Source organism: Heterodontus francisci, chromosome 10, assembly GCF_036365525.1.
Source record: "Heterodontus francisci isolate sHetFra1 chromosome 10, sHetFra1.hap1, whole genome shotgun sequence".
Lineage (NCBI taxonomy): Eukaryota > Metazoa > Chordata > Chondrichthyes > Heterodontiformes > Heterodontidae > Heterodontus > Heterodontus francisci.
The window spans coordinates 64,282,695-64,305,472 of record NC_090380.1 but is presented as its reverse complement, the minus strand read 5'-3'; the positions used below and the strand labels follow the sequence as shown (position 1 = coordinate 64,305,472).

General features: G+C 44.2%; 1 protein-coding gene across 1 annotated transcript in view; it reads right to left on the bottom strand.

The window, feature by feature from the left end:
- Positions 1-22,778, bottom strand: part of otc (ornithine transcarbamylase) — a 115,454-nt gene that overhangs the window by 20,150 nt on the left and 72,526 nt on the right. The window contains exons 4-5 of the mRNA XM_068040639.1: positions 18,392-18,479; positions 6,460-6,613 (exon numbers count right to left, since the gene is read on the bottom strand). Coding sequence (XP_067896740.1) covers positions 6,460-6,613; positions 18,392-18,479 — 242 coding nt within the window. The remainder of the gene's footprint in view (positions 1-6,459; positions 6,614-18,391; positions 18,480-22,778) is intronic.

The following is a 22,778-nucleotide window of genomic DNA, read 5'->3' as shown; positions in this document are numbered from 1 at the left end:
CGGACACTGCAGTAACAGTCTTGTTGACATCTTCCTGCACCTTCCACAAATGCACTTTCACCCTACAATGCCTTCAATTTTCCAGGCACCTCCCAAACACCACCAATAGAAACTTGTTCACAAATCTTTGCAAGAACATTCTCTGTACCCACTTCATTGCAACTAGGTTTTTAATGTCAACCCACATTGTGGGCTGATATTTAAGAGCTTGCTGCTGAGAAATAAATGGCGGCACGCCCACACGGGCCGCACGCCAAAGAGCCGCTGAAATCTCCCATGCAGTGGCTCATTTAAATGGTTGGGGCAGGCCGCCCCCCACCCCCCAATCACATTGAGGGGGCGGGCTGTCTATCGCCAGCAATGGCGTCAGCTGCCTGTGCACAAGCGCTGGCTCCATTTTTAATGGGCAGCCAGCCCTTCCGGCACATTTAAATTTTTAAAGAAGTAACCCCCCAAAATTAAATACATTTATAACGCCTCTTTCCCACCCCCTAATAACAATTACAGTAACTATTTGTCCTTTCCCCCCCCAAAACACTTACCTTTTCCATTTGACCTCCCCCCCAACAAAACTGCACAAAGTTTAAAGGTCACCCTTTTCACCATCCTCTACACCCATTACGTTTAGTTGATCCTCTCCCCCACCCCCACCCCCAACTGCACTGAAAATCTGACCTCCTCGCTCCCCCAGTGTGGCACCGTGTTTCCCCAGACGGGGGTTTGAAGGCGCGAGTGCTGGTCGCCAGCTGAAGATTGTGGCAGGCCCTCAAGATCACTGCTAAGTCTATTTAAATGTATTCATTTTATTGATTTGACTATTTTAATTGAGGTCTCGTGGCCCAGTGGCGGGGGGAGGAGGTGGGGGGGGGGCGGAATGCTGCCACGGAGCCTCGCCATCGCTGGGAGGATCAGGCCGGGCCCTCACGGCATCGAGGTCCATGGCAGGCCTCAACCAGAGCCATCTTCAGGCGACCACCACCCGCCCCCCCTCCTCCGTCACAGAACCCAATGCCCAGGGGAGAACAAAATCTATGCCCTGTGTTTGAGAATGCCCGGTGATTACTTCCACAATGCATCCTTTTGGCGATAGTATGATGCATGTACACGTAACTCAAGCTTTATGCCACAACTGCTCCTACTTAATGACAGGGTTACATTAAATAACTGGCTGCTGTGTGTGCATGGAGTCCTCTGGGATCCCCTGCCAGTTGAGTCCAGAGATGCACCTGCTGCAGGAATTCACTCCTACTTGAGCATCCTGGTCCTCCATGCTTTCTAGCACCAGTCTAGGCATTGGAGAAAAGCACTGACTGTCCTTAGAGCCTTTGGCTTCAGGACAGGTGGGGACGGTAGACCGCAGAAGTACCTGGAATTGACACAAGCTTCATAAAAGTTTTCCAACACTGCAAACCTTTATGGATATGTTGTGATGGAGCCCACGTGTACAGACTGCTATCTGAACAGTTGACCGACTGAATGTACTGCTAGGTGCACTGACTTTGGATTCAAAGCTTGGATTTTTTTCTGAGACAGTCCTTTACTGGAAAAGGAAAATGAAAGCTTCAGAGCTCTGAGGGAGACAAAACTGGTTAGGACCAGTTAAAACAGTCTTATGATCAGAGGTATGACCACAGACAGGAGCTCAGGTTTCAGTTTACAAGATTACCGACTGCAGTGTTGAAGAAAACATCAAGCTGTTGTTTTAAAAAAGAGACAAGCTGCTGTAATTGGAATCTGTTTTCTGGAAGCTGGCCCTTGGCAAATACAGGTTGCTACAGCTGTTTTTGATGCATTAAAGAGTTACTTAAGGTGACACTGGTGGAGCTACGCCATCAAGACTGTTGTGAGCAAAACTACGGAAGTTCTGGAAGGGTGCGCAGTTTTGGTGGAGATGGAATTGGGAGTTTGGGATTGCAGGACAACAGCTATCGCATCTTGGAAGATGGGATGTGGAGATCTACTTGAAAAGTTAAAAGATCTGAAGGACTTTGTGGCTGTAATTGGTGCTAGCTTTGCTGAAAGGGCTTTCCAAAAGACTCATGGGATATCTATCTTCTTTGCACCTGAAAATTAACGTGTAAGCATTCAGCTATATACATCGACCTCGATTTAATGGTTAGTTCATGTTTAATTTTGTTGGGTTCTGAAGAAGAGTCATATCTGACTCAAACCATTAACTCTGTTTCTCTCTCCACAGCTGCTGTCAGACCTGCTGAGCATTTCCAGCATTGTTTTTATTTAATTTTGTTGGTTTTGGTTTGAGTGTTAAAGTAAAATTTATAAAAGTGAAATCTTGTCCGTTTGTATTTTTTTCTAAATTGGGGTTGGTTGGTGGATTGGATTCCTTTGGTTTGTGATCTCCATGGGGATCATAACAATGTCGCTGATGGTCTCCACTACCCAAGCCACCATTTACGGCAATGCTGCTTGGCATAGTCTTCAATGCTTGCACAAAGATTTTAACCTTTTATAAAAAGGTGCTATGGAGGTCCAGATCCCCAGGCTCAGCAGCTGAACTGGAAACATGCTGCCTCTGCAAGATGTTCCTCCTCTATGCTGTCATCACCACCTTTTCCTCCTCCCTCAGGCAGTGTTTCTCACCCTTTAGATCACCCTCCGAATCCATTGGGATAGACTTTTCTGTAATGGTGAGTGGAAGAGACAGAATGAGTGATGATGTATAGTATGAAATGCTGGCATGGTTGAATACATGGGACCCTGGTTCACTTTTCTGTGGCACAGCTGGAGATGAGAAGCTGAAGACAAATTACAATAGCGTCCTGATGAGCAACATTCACCGACACTTTGGCAGCACAAAAAAGTTTCAGTATATGTTTTGCTGGCAATACATGAATTAGAGGATAGGATACGAAAGAGCAGCACATGCTTATGAGCTGGTGGCAATATCTGCATTTTGAGCACCCTCTGACTACCCTTCCATGAATTCTGAGGGTTTATTTCTCATGTGGGCTTAGTTAGGGGATCTTCCTTTTGCAAGTGGATCTCAAATGGTTGTTTTGGATTCTCTTCTCTTGCAAGTAAAAGTAATAAATTCCTATCATAGAAACATAGAAAATAGGAGCAGAAGTAGGCCATTCGGCCCTTCGAGCCTGCTTCGCCATTCATTATAATCATGGCTGATCACCCAACTCAGTAACTGGTTCCCGCTTTCATCCCAATACCCTTTGATCCCTTTAGACCCAAGAGCTATATCTAACTCCTTCTTGAAACCATACAATGTTTTGGCCTCAATTGCTTTCCGTAGTAGCGAATTCCACAGACTCACCACGCTCTGGGTGAAGACATTTCTCCTCATCTCAGTCCTGAAAGGTTTACCCCATATCCTTAGACTATGACCCCTGGTTCTGGACTCCCCCACCACCCAGAGGGTTGTTAATCTATGGAATTCCTTGCCCAGTGAAGTAGTTGACGCTTCTTCAGTAAACGTTTTTAATGCTAAGGTAGATATCTTTTTGAACAATAAAGGAATTAAGGGATACAGTGAGAGCACGGGTAAGTGGATCTGAGTTCACGAAAAGATCAGCCATGATCTTATTGAATGGCGGAGCAGGCTCGAGGGGCCGGACGGCCTACTCCTGCTCCTAGTTCTTATGATCTTATGATCTGGAATATCCATCCTGCATCTACCCTGTCAAGTCCTGTTAGAATTTTATAGGTTTCTATGAGATCCCATCTCACTCTTCTGAACTCCAGCGAATAGAATCCTAACTGACTCAATCTCTCCTCATACCTCAGTCCCGCCATACCAGGAATCAGTCTGGTAAACCTTCGCTGCACTCCCTCTGCAGCAAGAACATCCTTCCTCAGATAAGGAGACCAAAACTGCACACAATAGTCCAGGTGTGGCATCACCAAGGCTCTGTATAATTGCAGCAAGACATCCCTGCTCCTGTACTCAAATCCTCTCGCTATGAAGGCCAACATACTATTTGCCTTTTTTACCACCTGTTGGACCTGCATGTTTACCTTCAGCAGCTGGAGTACAAGAACACCCATGTCTTGCTGCATATTCCCCTCTCAGTCTATAGCCATTCAGATAATAATCTGCCTTCCTGTTTTTGCTACCAAAGTGGATAACCTCACATTTATCCACATTATACTGCATCTGCCATGCATTAGCTCAACTTGTCAAAATCACCCTGAAGCCTTTCTGCATCCTCCTCACAACTCTCCCTCCCACCCAATTTTGTGTCATCTGCAAATTTGGAGATAATACATTTAGTTCCCTCATCTAAATCATTAATGTATATTGTGAATAGCTGGGGTCCTAACGCTGATCACTGCGGTACCCCACTAGTCACTGCCTGCCATTCGGAAAAAGACCCATTTATCCCTACTCTTTGTTTCCTGTCCGCCAACCAATTTTCTATCCATCGCAATACACGACCCCCAATCCCATGCACTTTAATTTTACACGCTAATTTCTTATGTGGGACTTTGTCGAAACTCTTCTGCAAGTCCAAATAAATCACATCCACTGGCTTCCCCTCATCAACTCTACTAGTTACATCCTCGAAGAATTCTAGTAGATTTGTCAAGCATGATTTCCCTTTCGTAAATCCATACTGATTCTGTCCGTTTCTACCATTGTTCTCTAAGTGCTCTGCTATAAAATCTTTGATAATGGACTCTAGAATTTTCCCCACTACCGATGTCAGGCTGACTGGTCTATAATTCCCTGCTTTCTCTCTACCCCCCTTTTTAAATTGTGGGGTTACATTAGCTCCCCTCCAATCTGTAGGAACTGTTCCAGAGTCTATAGAATCTTGCAAGATGACCTCCAATGCATCCATTATTTCTTTTATTTTATTTATTTAGAGATACAGCACTGAAACAAGCCCTTCGGCCCACCGAGTCTGTGCTGACCAACAACCACCCATTTATACTAACCCTACAGTAATCCCATATTCCCTACCACCTACCTACACTAGGGGCAATTTATAACAGCCAATTTACCTATCACCTGCAAGTCTTTGGCTGTGGGAGGAAACCGGAGCACCCGGTGAAAACCCACACAGTCACAGGGAGAACTTGCAAACTCCGCACAGGCAGTACCCAGAATCGAACCCGGGTCCCTGGAGCTGTGAGGCTGCAGTGCTAACCAGTGCGCCACTAGGGCCACTTCCTTAAGTACTCTGGAATGCAGACCATCAGGCCCTGGGGATTTATCGGCCTTCAATCCCATCAATTTCCCCAACACCATTTCTCTACTAATACTGATTTCTTTCAGTTCCTCTCTCTCACTAAGCCCTGTGTTCCCCAACATTTCTGGTCTGATATTTGTGTCCTCCTTTGTGAAGACAGACCAAAGTATGCATTTAGTTGGTCAGCCATTTCTTTATTCCCCATTATAAAGTCCCCTGTTTCTGACTGTAAGGGACCTACATTTGCCTTAATCAAACTTTTTCTCTTCACATACCTATAGAAACTTTTACAGTCAGTTTTTATGTTCCCCGCAAGCTTACTGTCGTACTCTATTTTCCTCTTCTTAATTAATCCCTTGGTCCTCCTTTGCTGAATTCTAAACTGCTCCCAATCCACAGGTCTGTTGTTTTTCCTGGCAAATTTCTCCTATCATAGCTGGCATAATAAAGCTATTAAACTTTTCTTTTGCTTTTGACACTGTTTCCAGTGTGGTTGGGAGGCATTCAACCAGCAGCAGCTTCTTCTGGACTGCTCTTCTTGGGGGCCTGCATCACTCACTGCTGATGAGAGCACCACAGTCCACCGTTTCATATCCTCCAGCAGCATCTCCATGGCCTCACCAGAGAAATATTCAGCTCTCTGGCCTCCTTCCAAATATTGTATTTATAAAGGAAATTACTAACTTCTAAATTTCTGAAAGCAGCACTTTAAATTCTGTAGCAAATCAGTTTCCTTTGGACTGAGCTCCTAGTCACAGGCAATTTCCACAATTAAAACCCACCATTATGTTAAAATTAATATCACTTGGAAAGGGTGGAGTCAATGCATATGGTTCAGATATGTACAACTTGCACACCATCTCACTTCCAGTCAGGTTTATGAATAATCCGAAAATCAGTTCTCGAGTGTCAGCAGGCTTCTCAACTGTGGGGGGCATCACAGCTGAGTTGAGTCCTGTTCTCCAATTTCCAGCAAGACTGATCAGGGTTGACTGCTGACTTTCTCCTCCCTCTGGAGGGCACAGATGCCGTTGAAAGGCAAAGTGGAAAGCAGTGAAGGGGGATATAATGGAGGAAGAGTGAAACAGGTGGTATTGAAAGGATACATTTGTGAAAAACACTGCAGAGAAAAAGCTGCAAAATAACCAAGATCATAAATCTACACTGCACTAGAACTCTGCGGTGCGATTACTCACCATATAAGATAAACAATAATCAGAAACTAAACACAACATTCTAAAACATTTTTCTCGGTGGAAGATTCTTAAAACCATCTGAAATTCTTTGGAAATACCTGAAGAGTAAGGTAATCAGCCAGGATCTGGATAGGATGATATAGCTCTGACAACCCATTGATCACAGGGATTGAGCCATCTTCTGCTAACTGCTCAAGATCAGAATGTTTGTAAACCCTGGCCAGGATCAGGTCAGTCATCCCAGACAACACCCTGGAACGTGAATCAAGCAGACCCAAATGTTAGCAAACAAGTAAAAAAATAGAATTCCAAATCAGTAAGAATCAAAGCAAAGATAACAATTTTTCAAATGCTTCTATTAATTCTTTTTGTATGCATCAGCCACTGTCATTTGTTTGACAACATTTGAACTCACATTCACAGCTAACTATGCTGAGAATACCGTTAATCTAATTTCACTCGGGACCCTTACATCGGTCAAATCAGAGAGCGTTTTAGCCCATCTGTTTGACTTAATTTGGAGACAGATCACAGATGTGAACAGATATCTGAATGTACTGTGGCATCCGTTGTGTATTGTAGCAGCGTAGATCGAGTGTTGTTTAAAGAAGTCTTGGGTTCTTTGTAAGGCAAAAGAATAACTCATTATATACAGATATAACTATTTACACTCTCCATAAGCCTGTCTAGCCAGCACACTGCGCGCTCCTTCTTATCCTAATACCCAGGTGACTATTATATCATCACACTACAGTGGGAGGGGTTACTCTCACTGACATAAACATGAACCCTTTCAGGCCCTTATACTACATCTCCCCCCAAATCTTTGTCCCTATCCATTTTTAATATATATATACATTCATTCATTTTGACTTTACATACTACCCCATCTACATCTAGGGCGGCACAGTGGCGCAGCGGTTAGCACCGCAGCCTCACAGCTCCAGCGACCCGGGTTCAATTCTGGGGACTGCCTGTGTGGAGTTTGCAAGTTCTCCCTGTGTCTGCGTGGGTTTCCTCCAGGTGCTCCGGTTTCCTCCCACAGCTAAAAGGCTTGCAGGTTGATAGGTAAATTGGCCATTATAAATTGCCCCTAGTATAGGTAGGTGGTAGGGGAATATAGGGACAGGTGAGGATGTGGTAGGAATATGGGATTAGTGTAGGATTAGTATAAATGGGTGGTTAATGGTCGGCACAGACTCGGTGGGCCGAGGGGCCTGTTTCAGTGCTGTATCTCTAAAATCTAAATCTACTCTCCACGTCTCTGTCCATCACAGATTCAGCCTATCAGCAGGCTTCACGACTCTCTCTGATAATTTTCTTATCGGTTTCGGAAGATTGATAGTCTTGCTTGAAAGTCTTTTTGAACAGCTTGGATGGCCTTGACCAATGTTTTTAATATCCTATTGTCTCTGGGTTTCTTGATCATCATCTGGTTCGTCCAAATAAATCGATTGTTGCTTCTGTGGAATATGGATAATGTTTCTCCTATTTTATCTTATAGTGCTCTCTGCCATGCGTACTAGATATGACCTCTGATGATTTTCATCCTTTTGGATGACAACACCTTCCCATTCGAGGTCTCAGATCCATACCTTCTCACCTTCCTTTAGCTGAGGTAAGTTTCTGGTACAAAATCTTTTGTTATAATTGTGAACTTGTTGGTTCCTGTAGTACTTCTCTCTATCTTGGACTTTTTGGTAGTCTTTGACGTCTAGCTCTGTAAGTAGTTTTCGAGGCAAAATGGGAAGTTTTTATCTTCCTCTTCATCCACAGCTCAGAAGCTGATAGTCCACACAACTAGACCGATAGTTAAATCAATGCAGTTGGAAGATCTTTGTTCCTCTTCAACAATGCTTTTATGGTTCTTACTCCTCTTTCGGCTTTGCCGTTTGACTGAGGATGTCGTGGTGAACTTGAGAATTTCAAATCCCTATTTTCCTGCAAATTGTGTGAAGTATTCATTTGTGAACGGTGGTCCATTGTCTGACAAGACTTCGTCAGGATTACTATATGTTGCAAAGATCTCCTATAAATTTCGGAGAACAGATTCTGTTGTTGTTGAGTACAACCTCTTCCTTAACAGACACCAATGCAAAGTACTCATTAAGTATTTTAACCATGCCCTGCGCCTCCAAGTATATATCACCTTCTTTGTTGCGAATAGGCCCCACCCTGTCTCTTGCTACCCACTTACCATTTCCATGCCAGAAGATGATTTTTGGGTTCCCTTATATGTTAACTGCCATTCTATTCTTATATTTTCTCTCTGCCAGTCTTTATTTTGCTCTTCACTTCCCCTTTCAACTTATTGTATTTGGCCAGGTTCTTTCATGAAGAATCCAGCTCTCATACATCTTTTTTGTTGTTTCATGAGAAATCCATCATGAGAAATAATCATGATTATATAATATTTTCTGTTGTGCATAAATAAATCCATCCCTAGTCGTTCCCAGGGTCTGATTGGAAATTTTGTTGTGATCAGAGGTTCTCTCTGCTCCTGTCTATGTATTGCACATATGTGGCAGGTCAGGACCATGTTTTCTATGTCTTTGGATATTCCTGGTCACCACACTGATGACTAAGCCCATGCTCTGCACTTCGTTACGCCATGTGGCCTTGATGTAGACATTCCAACATATCCGATCAGAGTGAAGTCGAAATGACTAGTCTGTCATTATACACCAGCAAATCATCGATAATTGTGAGGTGTTTCTGAATTTGGAGAAAGTTTTCATGATTTTACCACTAGGACAGTCTTGAAGCAGTATTTACGTATTCAAGTACATTCTTCATCTTACTTTGGGCTTGAAGAATTTCTTGCAGTTTCTGTATACTTGCAGATTATTGTTGTGTAGTATATTGTGAATAGGACTCTATCTCATCCACAAAGTTCATGTCCTCTTGTGTCGGATGGTCTACCGTTGCTCTTGCTAGCGCATCAGTGGAAGTTTGCATCTTTCCCTGAACATATACGGTCTACATATATCGCATCAATTGTAACCAGAACCTCTGAATTCTTGGAGGCATTTTTACAATCTCCTTCTCACCCAGTAAGGAAGCTAACAGTTTATGGTCTGTCTCAATGATGACTTTCAATCCCACAATGTAATCAGATAACTTCTCGCAAGCCCATGTGACTGCAATTCACAGTACAGCATATCTGGGTCTCTGTCTCGGACGTGATGCATAGTAGATTGGTCTTCAACAACCATCAGGCCATTCTTGGAAAAGGACTGCCCCTGACCCTGTGGATGAGGCATCTGAAGTGATCGTTGTTGGTAGTGTCGGATTGTAGTGTGCTAAGATGTCATACGAAATGAGCATTTCTTGAATCTTTCGGAATGCCTGCTCTTGGTGTGAACTCCAGCATCACGCTTGACCTTTTCCCAAGAGCTGTCTTAATGGATTGGTTAACCGCACTTATTGGGTGTTTTGGAGCAGCTCTGGAGCTCAACGCAGTCTCCCTTCAAGGTCAGCCGTCCTGGGGCTACTGTACGAGGTGGGGTCTTTCACTAATTTCTGTGTGTTCTCACTGTTGTTGCTATGTTTGTATTGTAACTCATTTCTGATATACAGATATAACTTTTTACACTCTCTACAAGCCTGTCTAGCTAGCACACCTCGTGTTGCTTCTAGATTCTTTGCAGCCTAATATCCATGTGACTATTACATCATCATTACAGTGGAAGGGGTTTACTCTCACTGTGCCAAACATTAACCCTTATGGGCCCTTATACTACAGCATCCAGCTCACTAATTCCATACTAAAAAAGCAGCTTCTGTGCTAGCAACAGCATAGTCTGAAATATGGTGGCAAGTAATGATTTACAAGAGACTTGTAGAAATGCTCAGGTGTTTCTTGATCTATCATCTGTCAGGACAAGATCAATTCCAAAGCAAAGTCAACTTGGCTGCAAAATATGTATGATTCTCAGTTCAATTTAACCAATTACATAGTTTACAGAAATTAAAAGAAAGCAATTTCACAAAACAAAAAATGGACTAAAATATCACCAAGGATTCTAAACATGCACGGCTTTATAACTTTTCTTCTCCCAGTTTTCTTCCTGTTCTCTTCACCTGAAGGTGGCGTTCTTGCTGACGTATGGTTCCCCTGGGCCTGCAATCCTTCAGTACCTCTCCCAGGGACCATTCTTCTATTTGTGTCAACAGGATACTTGGCCAGTGAGCATCATAGCCAAGCCTACTCTGGTCTTATCCAGTATCCATACACGTGCAGGGGGTTCACTGGACAGTAAACAGGAGCAGGAATCCCGGCTGATCATTCCCTCCCCAATCTGATGCAGTGAGACCAACTGGCACAGCACCTCAATTACCAGCTTAGTGAGACCAAGGTTTAAACCTGGTACCTTCCTGGTCTGTGTGGCTAAGTACCACAGCAAGCAGTGAGTTTGCAAACCATGTCAAGGGAGTCAAAGAAATTCTTGATTAAAGAAAAATTAGATCACTTAAGAAATAAGATAAGTAAAAATATGTTACAATGTATTCTTTTAGCATCGTACACAAAATTGCTGCAACATTTTATAGGAATCATAAAAACAAATCAATGCAGGGTAAATGACATTAGGGCAGATTTTTCTGGGTTTAGTGCCCAATTTGCACCTGAAAAGCTGGCATTATGCACAGGAAAACTGGGCAGTAATCCTTTAACTTCTCTCTTCTGTGCCTAAATAGGAGTGCCCCTGAATTTCCTGCAAGGCTTTTCAGGCAGCTGCACTTGTACAGAGCATAGCAATGCAAATTAAATGCAAATGAATGTTAGCTGCAACTGCACACAGATTCCCTGTATTAGTGCTGGGTGAAGTACAGGGGCAGACTGCTCCCAGAAAAAAAAACTGGTGGTATAACTTCTAGAACTAGGTTGGCATGGATGTGGCCGAGCAAAAAAGTACATTTAAATTTTTATTTAAAAAGTGAAGTAGGAATGCTCCTCAGCACTCTTAGTTGGCCTTGATCGATTACCCTTCCTATTGTCCTCCTTCTCTTTTGGGACTTAGCCAAAGCAGATGCTGGAGAGGCCAGTGTCCCAAAATTCAATCCTCCTGAAGGGAAAGTTGTCTGTGGAGGCACAAAAAAGTTCCAGCAGCTCACCCTGAATATACAGATGAGGCTGAGATCCAATTTTGAGCTAGCTGGGGGCAATTTGGTCCCAGTGTGCACTATTAGCAAAGCACTGAGCAGAAACTAATTTCTACCCACATGTTCAGTATCATGGATCTCATCTTTTTCAATATGGCTTATTTGGAGGCAGATGAGGGGAAACAACCTGCCTGAGCCATTAATAGCTGTTTCCCTCATTAAAGATATGGAATCCCCTTTTCTGGCTTCATTGCACCTTGAATAAACAGTCAATCAACACCCTCCTCCATTTCCTATACCATCACTTCTCATATGCACATTTATTTTCCCTCAAATTATTGGTTGGCACTGCAGTACTACCCACTCACCAATCCTCTCCAATGCAGACTGCAGGAGACACTGGGACAGCTGCTAATATTCCAGCTATGGAACAGCAGCATGAACACTTTCATTGGGGATGGAACCTTAAAATCAATCTGAAGACCAAGAGCATACAAATCAAGACTTCTGTCAGATGTAAGTTACTTTTCACTTTACCAGAAGCTGTCTTCATAAAAAATCCTCCTTCATTATGTGCAAAGATCAAAGTGCTTTTGGCCAACCAATGCTGCTTCATTTAATCTTCCCTTTAATACTGCTGCTGCCTTCAAAGCTTGGGCAGTACTCAAACTTCGTCTCCTAATAAGGCACTGAAAGTGTGCCTTCAGCTGCTCCTAATGACTGCCCTTTCCATGGCAATGATGGTCGAAGGCAAAATTGTGTGTTGTTCAGGTTCACAGTGCTGCATACTTCCAGAATACTGTAATTCCACTGCCCCAGGATAGTACTTGTCAAGGAAAATTGGCACATTTATGTTTATTGCCATGAGAACCAAGGAAAAAGAATATGAAACAGCCACTGTTCTGGAAGTGCTTCAATTTTTTTTTTTGAGGACTCGTGATTGAAGATTGTGGAGATGGATTCATTTGGGACTGAAGAGATTCCATAGATGCTGAACTTTGTTTTTTTAAAAAAAACAGTCACTGGAAGGACTTTGGGCCTTGGTTTAAAACACACTTACTCGAAGTCACATATCTTCAGTGAAGTAAACAGCAAGGGCCTTGGTGACTAGGGGAGTTGTTTACAGAGAAATGACATGTCAAGATTTATGGTTTTGGATGTTGTTTTGAGTCAGTTGGTGGGGGGGGGGGGGGTCAACCTGCGAAGAGAGAAGAAAACAGCTCATCCTTTTTCCGCTTCTTTGAGAAACCCTGAAAACCCAGTGTGTGTGGACTGGAGAAATTGATTCCACATTTCTCCTGGAAAACCTGTCAGACTAATCCTCGACGCCACCTGAAGAGAACTGCTCCAAAAAAGGTCTCAGTGACCGCCGTCTATGAGTATCCAGATGCCAGACTAAAAAGGCCAGCAGAGAACCTCGCATACCTTATCCTTTCTTCCTTCAAGCGTTAACAAGGATTTGGCCAAAGTATTTTTGTCTTCTTTGTAAAGAGATCTCTGCAGAGAAAAAGTCTTTATTTTTTTCTTTAACCGGTGTGTGTGTGTGTGTGTGTGTGTGTGTGTGTGTGTGTGTGTGTGTTTGTGTTTAAACGGGAGCTTTCAGATTTCAATCTGTGTGTTAATGCTTTGCATCTTTACTGAATAAGTCTTGTTTCAGAATAAATTAATAATTTTGTTGTTTATTAAAGAAACCTGGTTGGTGGATTTTATTCTGAAATAAAAATAGAGTATATAATTGGCCATATCGGTAACTGGGTGAACATTTCAATAATGTTGTGGCCCATGGAGAAGTGAAACTAGAGAAAGACAGTGCACTCCTCCCGCCTTGGTCGTAACACTACTCTAGGCTCTATTTTCTTTCACTGGATTACTGCTGGATGGGCATGAAAGATTAGTTGTTCAATTTCAGCATCAATAATATTCCACAATTAAAATGCCATAGCTGTTTCATTGAAATCAGTGTTGAGTGGGGTAACATAAATGTGAGAATGATGTTGGTACAGCAAGTAAAAAGCAACATTTTGGCTGGAATTTTACATGGGGCGGGAAGCTCCACCCAGCAGCCCAAAGGTCGGGGGCAAGCCAGCCTCTGCTGGGCCTGGGGAACCATGCCAGGATTTTACTCTCCCCAGTCCCTTATATAGACTTGGGCAGGACCTCCACCTCTTGAGGTAGGAAGTCCACCTCCAAGGGCTGGCAGCTCATGGTCCCAGCAGCACCACCGGGAGTGGTGGCCACTGCTGGGACTGCACCAAGCAACCACAGGATCGTGGACGTCGGCCCCGGAACAAAGATAAGTATGGGGCCTCGCCGGGTCAATTGGCCGGGCCCCGGCGAGGCAAAGGGTGTGATCTTTGTTTCAGTAGGGGCGGTTAGGGCTTTTTGGGAGCCCTCTGTGGGGCACAGGGTCCCCGATCAGGATGAGCACCCACCCTCCCCCCAACCCGCAAGGAGGCTGCCAGGTTTTACCTGGTAGTTTTCTGGGGGCCTGAGGTGCCTACCGTTCACTGGTAAAATACCAGAAGTGGGAGTAGGCCCTTAAGTGGCAATTAATTCACCACTTAAGGGCCTTTATTGACCTGGGGCAGGTGGGCAGTTTCTCACTGCCGCTGCCCGTGGTAAAATTGCAGCTGGGGTGGGAAGGCGTCAGGAGCGGCACCTCCCACTCAATTTTATGCAGCCCCTGCCACCAGCCCGCTCCTGTTGTGGGGGGAGGGGGGCATAAAATTCTGACCTAAGTAGCTCAGTCTTGGCTGTTCCCTCATGGAAACCATATTAGAGATAGCAGACTAAACAATAAAATGGTGGTTCTTGAGAACAGCACACCCATCAGCTTGTATTCAGTACAGTTCTGCTCTACTTTGGCTTCAACATTAAATTGTCATATTTTACAGTATGCACAGTAGTGCAAAATCATTATTTAAACAAATGTTTTCAATTGCATAGGCAGGAAAATAAAGAAGATTTGCAAGCTGATATTTTTTTCCCAACTTCCTTTTTTTATGTTGGGGTCTTCAGTGCTGGAAATGTTTGGTGTGGTTCTATAGATTCGTGACACCACACAACACTATAAATGTGGTTTTGCTCACCATAATACTATAACACAATGTTGGCCAATACAATTTGGCAACTATCCACAGACAAGCTACTGTCAGGCAAACCCCCACCTGCCAAGACTGAGACACACATTATTTCACCACATGAACATTAAAACTTAAAATTGCAAGTCCTGTCTGGAAAGACATTTCTATGCTAACAGACAATGTTGAAACAATGGAGACTCTGCAGTTGCTGTGCAATATCCAGAAGTGGTCAGACTAGTTTTAGTCACATGGCTAGCTGGCCGGGGCAGAGAAATTTGAGCCTCCAACAAGGGATGTGAAGAGACTGTTCCATATAAGGAAATAGTCACATGATTAACGTGCTGCGCACCCTGGGAGCTTTTTGAATTTGAACTCCCAAACAAAGGAATTGCCAGGCAGAAGGCCGTGTGCTCTCCTGGAACTAAGAACACCTCCTGCCTATCTCCCAGGGAACTGATACCATTAAAGACACATGAAACTCAAAGACAGAAAGGTTTGCCACATGAACAAAGTTTTAAGATGATTACTGTGCCCCAATGAAATGCAAGAATATAACTTCAGTCAAGGACTACAGTGAGCTTGAGAAACAGTAACAAGATATTGCCTCAAACTGTTCTGCTTAACTCTTCTATTCTTTTCTGTCCCCATCTTGCAAGCTATATTGCGTGTGCAGGCTAGCGTGAGCGTGTCAAATATCCACAGGTGTGAACCATATTAGAGTTATGTTTAAGGTTTAATAAATGTCATCTTTCTGCTTTAAACCAAAGAAAGCCTGTTTGTGCTCAGTTATTTGCCTGATAATTGGAAACTGTGAATACGGACTCACAAAAAAGGGGAGCTTTCAACATAGTGTGTTTAAAATTAAACCCTGTTACAATAAAACCATATGAGGACAGCAAGAGACCCCCTAACACCTTGCTCACCTGGTCGTAACATTACGCTGACACTGATTTAGCCACATGCACTAATTTTAGTCGAAATAGCCTTACACAAAGTACTTCATCTGTATATTTACTTAGCAAAGATCTACCATTGTTCAGTGCAAAAGTTTGCATTTTTGTATTTCACTAAAGTTTGGAATTTTTCAGACACAGCACATCTTAATGCAGCTTTTACATTCTTTTCCAGCAGTACTTTGACTTTATCAGAGTAATGTTGGCACAACTAGATATGCCAGATGCCACACCCCTGCTCTTCATCCTGAACATGGTTGTGTCTGGATTGCCCTTTGCCATGATGCGCCCTGTTGGAGCTGCTCATTATTGGTTGGGCTTACTTTCTCCTGCTGACCTGGGACAGTTTTCCAATTGGTCAAGCTGACTACGATGACAGCACCCCATTCCATATAATGATGCTGGTGTTTCCATAGTGCATTTTCACCTGAGTTATACATCATTTTAGCAGGTAACCAAAAAACAAATAACTAAGGAAGTGAAACAACAATCAAAAAGCACTTGGACAATCCGCTTTTATTAACAAATGCACAAAAATGGTTGAAGTATATGTGTATGCTCTGTGCACATACAGGCATTAAAATCACATGCTCAATAACTGTGTCTGATTCTCTTACTTTTTGTTTAGGAATCAAAAATGCAATTAGCTGGATCTGGATTCCAATTAGCCACATGCAGCGAAGGAATTGGGGAACACCGTTGTAGTTTTATGTAATAGGAACAAACTCTAGTTAACAAATATATACATTTTTACAGTTCACTTACAAACACAACTGCCTGGTGTACAGAATATGTCAAGTAACCTTATTTTTTCACCAGATAAGGAGCTCTATGGTTCTCCTTCTAGCAGTATGTGTGTCTAATACTGTGATGTATGCTTCTAACAGTAGGTTTCTTTTGTTTCATAATTATAAGTTACAACTTCATGAAAAGCTTTGTACAAGTTACAACCATGGTTGTACTAATTGTATAGAGTTCCTGTTTATACTGTAGACTGGGTAGTACAATGTATAATTAAGCTCTGTCGCTCGAGCATTACTGTTGATTGCTTTTCACTTGTTTCACAGGTCAGGGCACCAGATGGTCCAGCCTGATTACCCAGAATACAGTGCAGGAAGCAGAAGAAACAATGGAAAACTCAATTAAAATGAAGTGCAGACTTGCCTGGAGTATCAACCAGAGGATTATACTGCTGAGTAAATGGCCTACTATAGAATGCCATGCTCAAAATTCTTATTCCCTATTGAAAGACTAGTTACTCATGAACCATTACATTAGAAATAGGTTGGCTTCAAGTTGCAGTTGATTCTAAATCTGATCAACTCAAATCCAACAGAAAGTTCAATTCAACAAATTCCTTTCAAAAATGACAGCAAAAGGAGCACTAATTTTAGGAAGTTGGGCACAAACAACAACATTTAAAAAAAAACACAGGTTACCCAATTTCTTAATTTTGGGTGTACTATATGAACAGAAACTGCAAACAATTAGTAATACACAAACTGTGACTCGCACAAAGCATTTTATAGATTGCAATTTATCAAGTAAAAGAAGCTTACTATAAAGGAGGGTATGATACAATGGGCAAATATTTAAAACTCTTACTTAAAATGAGTTTTGTTTTAAGGATAGGCGCACTTATGCAAATCTGTATTGTTTGCTCAGTGCAGATCATTAGTGTGCTGACCACCAGTGCCACGAAAAGGGGACAAAGGTGGTTCGAATCTTTCTCTACTCCAATTTAGCTGCATTAAAAGGGAAGCTCCATAAGTACAGGCTGCACCATCTCCCTGCATGGGAAAAGAAAATCAAAAAAGATCACCAGAGGTGGTCCCTAGCACCATCTGGTGGCCAACAACAGGGAACACTAGCAACAGCTTTAAAGTAAGCATCTGTCCTCTTTATCAGAGGATTCAGGCCAGGTGAATGAAAAAGGAAGGATATAACTAGAAGGTGGTGGTGGAGGGGCGGCAGGTTTGGCGGCGGGCAGACAGACAGGAAAATTAATCCTCTAATATCCATAAGGACAATAAAAAGGGAACTTTTATATTTTTCAAAGTACTAGATAGAAATGCTTTATTTTGTGCCTTAAAAAAAACTACATTTATCGGGATGGATACAGTTTTTTTTAATTAGAGGGACTGCATTTGTTCAGTAAATGTTGATCGTGTGATAGGAGCTTAATTTGCATTGTCTGGACTGTTTATTTGGCAAAAATTAATTTACAGGTTATCACCCCAGCAACTTGTGGGAAAGTATGATCAATCTGCTGATCTTGCAGGAGGATAAATTGTCCAAGTGATGAACCATTACTTATAACCCATATTGTATTCAGTTTCTTTCTTTTGGGCCTCCTTATCTCGAGAGACAATGGATACGCGCCTGGAGGTGGTCAGTGGTTTGTGAAGCAGCGCCTGGAGTGGCTATAAAGGCCAATTCTGGAGTGACAGGCTCTTCCACAGGTGCTGCAGAGAAATTTGTTTGTTGGGGCTGTTGCACAGTTGGCTCTCCCCTTGCGCCTCTGTCTCAGTAATCTTTCTAAACATGATTAGACAGCTACTACTTATCTTTATTACTTTATTGCCAACTGGACAAGAAAATTACTACTTCATATTTAACTGATATCAATACAGCTTCAAGGTGGTTTGCAGAGGTAAGCTGACACATGGTTCAATCTCTTGATAGTTATATATTATTTCTCACTTGTTGGTAGTTCTACTGGATTATTGTATTAAAGACCATAAATTCTGGAGAAGATCACTTTCTTGCTATTCCTTTGCAATTCCACTTTTGTACTGGAGGCAGATTTTTCTTTAGTTTCAGTTACTATAACACATACAACATGATATTGTCTTTATCCCTTCGCTTTCAATTTTTATATAGCTACTAACCTCGCTGTGTCTTTACGACTCTCATTTACACCTAGATGAATATCTTGTGTTGTAAGGAAGCATGGGTGCCCTCCAAGCAATGCAAATCCTTTAGAAGAAAAACAGAAGGAGTATTAAAACTAATAGTGAACCATGAGGAAACAATTCATTTTAAAGTTTCTGCATAACATCTTTATTGAACTCCTCAAAACTTATATAGCTTTTCACTGAGCATTATTTGTATGGTTTGCAACCAGGTGTCTAAGGATTGTTAGCAGTGCTGCAGGCAGAGTGAGCAGACATTAATCTGAGGTAGCTCCAAGGTCACAATCACTGTTGTCCATTGAATAATGCAATTATTCAATTCCCTCCCTGTCAGTAATGAACAAAGCACTTGGTAGGTGTTTCACTTGTATTAAAGCTAGCACTGAAAAACATACAATGGAGTGGGTGCAATTCACTGTAAAGATCTAACAAAAATAAGAAGCTAAACAACAAATTTGTCCAGGGAATGGGCAAGAACAAAAATTGTAGAAGGTGGACAGGCATGATGAATACTGGGTATATAGCAAGTCAAAAAGGCTAGCTGAGGACTGAAACAGTAGGGACAATTTTAAATCCAACCCACCCTATGGGATTGGGATCAAATGCTAGTTTCACACACTGCATGATCTTACTCTCCATTGAAGTTAATCGATATTAAAATCAAATAGGGTATAAAACCTGGGCCTGGCCCGATTCCCTAAATTTCCCACTGGGTGGATTAACTTAAAATGACCTCCAATATCTTGAAAATAACTTTTAGAAAGAAATGATGACAATTTACTGCTTTTGCTGTTGTGTTAATACTGATCTGTGCTCATATGCAGTGATTTCGCATTTAAGTGTCGACATTTTCTGTTGTCACTGTCCCATTAAAGCAGAGCTTGAGGTGAAAGTGTTAGATTGTGACACCCATTTTATTATCCTTTGTCCTATTTGCCTGAACAAAGTGGAGTCTCTTGCACATGACACGGATTTATTTAGCCTGAGATGGCTGGGATTAGGTCTGTCATAGGATAATAGGACATATTGAAAAACTATTTGAAATTATTGAATGAATGTTGTTCACAATGGAAATCAACATTTTTAACACTGGATGTGGAGTTGTTTGTATCTTCATTCAGATGCAGTTCCTCAAGTTGCATTACTATTATCTTCCCAGCTATTATCTACAGAAGCATTTTTAAAATAGGTGTCTCAGCTGAGTCTTTCAGCTTTGGTTAAAAGAGTACAAAATAAGAGGCATTGTTTCAACCACAAACAGGAGCTATAAATTCGAGAGAGTTTGATTTTTAAAAGTTGTTTGAAGGTTACCATGATGAGAGTAGTTGAGTAAGACGATTTTCCATCTTGTGAATTTGCTCTCAAGACAGCAGTTGTTTCCTTGAAAAAGGAGTTCTCAGAAGAAATGGAAGGGCTTGATATTTCGGGCAGGGTACTCTGCTCGTTGTTGCTGCTCTTTTCAGTGTAAATTCACATGGTGTAAAATCGTCTTACTCAACAGTTTGATTTTTGTTGATTGACAGTGAAATAACAAGTGAAATAAATTTTTAATTATGAACTTTCTGAAAATAATTTACAGTCCATGATCAAGTTTGATTCTTCAGTGAAATATAAAGAGTGATGCCTATGAGATATTCACTTGCATTATTCCACCCATCATGTGACCTAAATATTAGAGTCTAACTCACGGGTGTCCAACCTTTTCGCATGGGGGGCACATGACAACTTTTGTCTTTCATGGGGGGCCAGTGAAACAATTTCAGGAAGATAAAGGCATTAAAAATTTATCTTACTATTAATCAAAACAACAACAAATGTGCATTTTTGTGAAGAAGCTTTAAATGAGCAGATTAATTTAATGACTTACTTTATTTTTAAAAATTTATTTAGAGATACAACATTGAAACAGGCCCTTCGGCCCACCAGGTCTGTGCCGACCAACAACCACCCATTTCTACTAACCCTACAGTAATCCCATATTCCCAACCACCTACCTACACGAGGGGCAATTTACAACAGCCAATTTACTTATCACCTGCAAGTATTTGGCGGTGGGAGGAAACCGGAGCCATACGGATCACCCAGCGAAAACCCACACGGTCACAGGGAAAACTTGCAAAGTCCACACAGGCAGTACCCAGAATTGAACCCAAGTCCCTGGAGCTGCGAGGCTGCGGTGCTAACCACTGCGCCGTCCATACTTTCTCATCACTATGATGTACACTGATTTAGTGTGATACCTGGCACTTTTATGCTTGCACCAATAGTCCCAGTCAATGTTTGCCCGCAGAATTCTTGTAGTGATGTGGAGTATTCCAGACAGCTGTACATCTGTCAGGAGTGATATTGATCACACTCTCTCCACCTCTCTCGCTGTTTCACTCACTCTCTCGGTTTTCCTCCCCCTCTCTGTGTCGCCCTCGCTCTCTATGCCCCCCTCCATCCCCCGTTTCTCACTCTGGCCCCTCTATCTCTCTCTCTATCTGTCCATCCACCCTCTGTCCTTCTATCTGTCCCCCCCAACCCTCCTTCTCCCTCCCTCTCTGCTGTCCGTCCTTCCTCTCTCTCTGCTGTCTGTCCTCCCTCTCTCTCTGCTGTCTGTCCTCCCTCTATCACCCCGCTCCCTCTCTCTCTGCTGTACGTCCTCCCTCTATCTCCTCTCCCTCCCTCTCTCTCTCTCTCTGTTGTCCGTCCTCCCTCTATCTTGTCGCTCCCTGACCCCCCCTCTCTCTCGCTCCCTGCCCCCCTCCCCTCTCTCCCTCTCTCCCTCCCTGCCCCCTCCCCTCTCTCCCTCTCTCCCTCCCTGCCCCCGCCCTTCTCTCTCTCCCTCCCTGGCCCCTCCCCTCTCTCTCTCCCTGCCCCTCCCCCCTTCTCTCTCCCTGCCCCCTCCCCTCTCTCTCCCTCCCTGCCCCCTCCCCCTCTCTCTCCCTCCCTGCCCCCTCCCCCTCTCTCTCTCTCCCTGCCCCCTCCCCTCTCTCTCTCTCTCTCCTGCCCCCTCCCCTCTCTCTCTCCCTCCCTGCCCCCTCCCCTCTCTCTCTCCCTCCCTGCCCCCTCCCTCTCTCTCTCTCCCTCTCTCCCTGCCCCCTCCCCCTCCCCCTCTCTCCCTGCCCCCTCCCCCTCCCCCTCTCTCTCCCTCCCTGCCCCCTCCCCCTCGCCCTCTCTCTCCCTCCCTGCCCCCTCCCCCTCGCCCTCTCTCTCCCTCCCTGCCCCCTCCCCCCCCTCTCTCCCCTCCCTGCCCCTCCCCCCCTCTCTCTCCCCTCCTGCCCCCTCCCCCCCCTCTCTCCCTCCCTGCCCCCTCCCCCCTCTCTCTCCCTCCCTGCCCCTCCCCCTCTCTCTCCCTCCCTGCCCCCTCCCTCTCTCTCTCCCTCCCTGCCCCCTCCCTCTCTCTCTCCCTCCCTGCCCCCTCCCCTCTCTCTCTCCCTCCCTGCCCCTCTCCCTCTCTCTCTCCCTCCTGCCCCCTCCCCTCTCTCTCTCCCTCCCTGCCCCCTCCCCTCTCTCTCTCCCTCCCTGCCCCCCTCCCTCTCTCTCTCTCTCCTCCCTGCCCCCTCCCCTCTCTCTCTCCCTCCCTGCCCCCTCCCTCTCTCTCTCCCTCCCTGCCCCCTCCCCTCTCTCTCCTCCCCCTGCCCCTCCCTCTCTCTCTCCTCCCCCCCTCTCTCTCCTCTCCCTCTCGCTCCCTCCCCTCCTCTCTCTCGCTCCCTCCACTCTCTCTCTCTCTCGCTCCCTCCACTCCTCTCTCCTCTCTCTCTCGCTCCCTCCACTCTCTCTCTCTCTCTCGCTCCCTCCACTCTCTCTCTCTCTCGCTCCCTCCACTCTCTCTCTCTCTCGCTCCCTCCACTCTCTCTCTCTCTCGCTCCCTCCACTCTCTCTCTCTCTCTCGCTCCTCCACTCTCTCTCTCTCTCGCTCCCTCCACTCTCTCTCTCTCTCTCTCGCTCCCTCCACTCTCTCTCTCTCTCCTCTCTCTCCCTCCACTCTCTCTCTCTCTCTCTCGCTCCCTCCACTCTCTCTCTCTCTCTCTCGCTCCCTCCACTCTCTCTCTCTCTCTCTCGCTCCCTCCACTCTCTCTCTCTCTCTCTCTCGCTCCCTCCACTCTCTCTCTCTCTCGCTCCCTCCACTCTCTCTCTCTCGCTCCCTCCACTCTCTCTCTCTCATCGCTCCCTCCACTCTCTCTCTCTCTCGCTCCCTCCACTCTCTCTCTCTCTCGCTCCCTCTCACTCTCTCTCTCTCTCTCGCTCGCTCCCTCCACTCTCTCTCTCTCTCGCTCCCTCCACTCTCTCTCTCTCTCGCTCCCTCCACTCTCTCTCTCTCTCTCGCTCCCCCTCTCTCACTCCTCCTCTCTCTCTCTCGCTCCCTCCACTCTCTTCA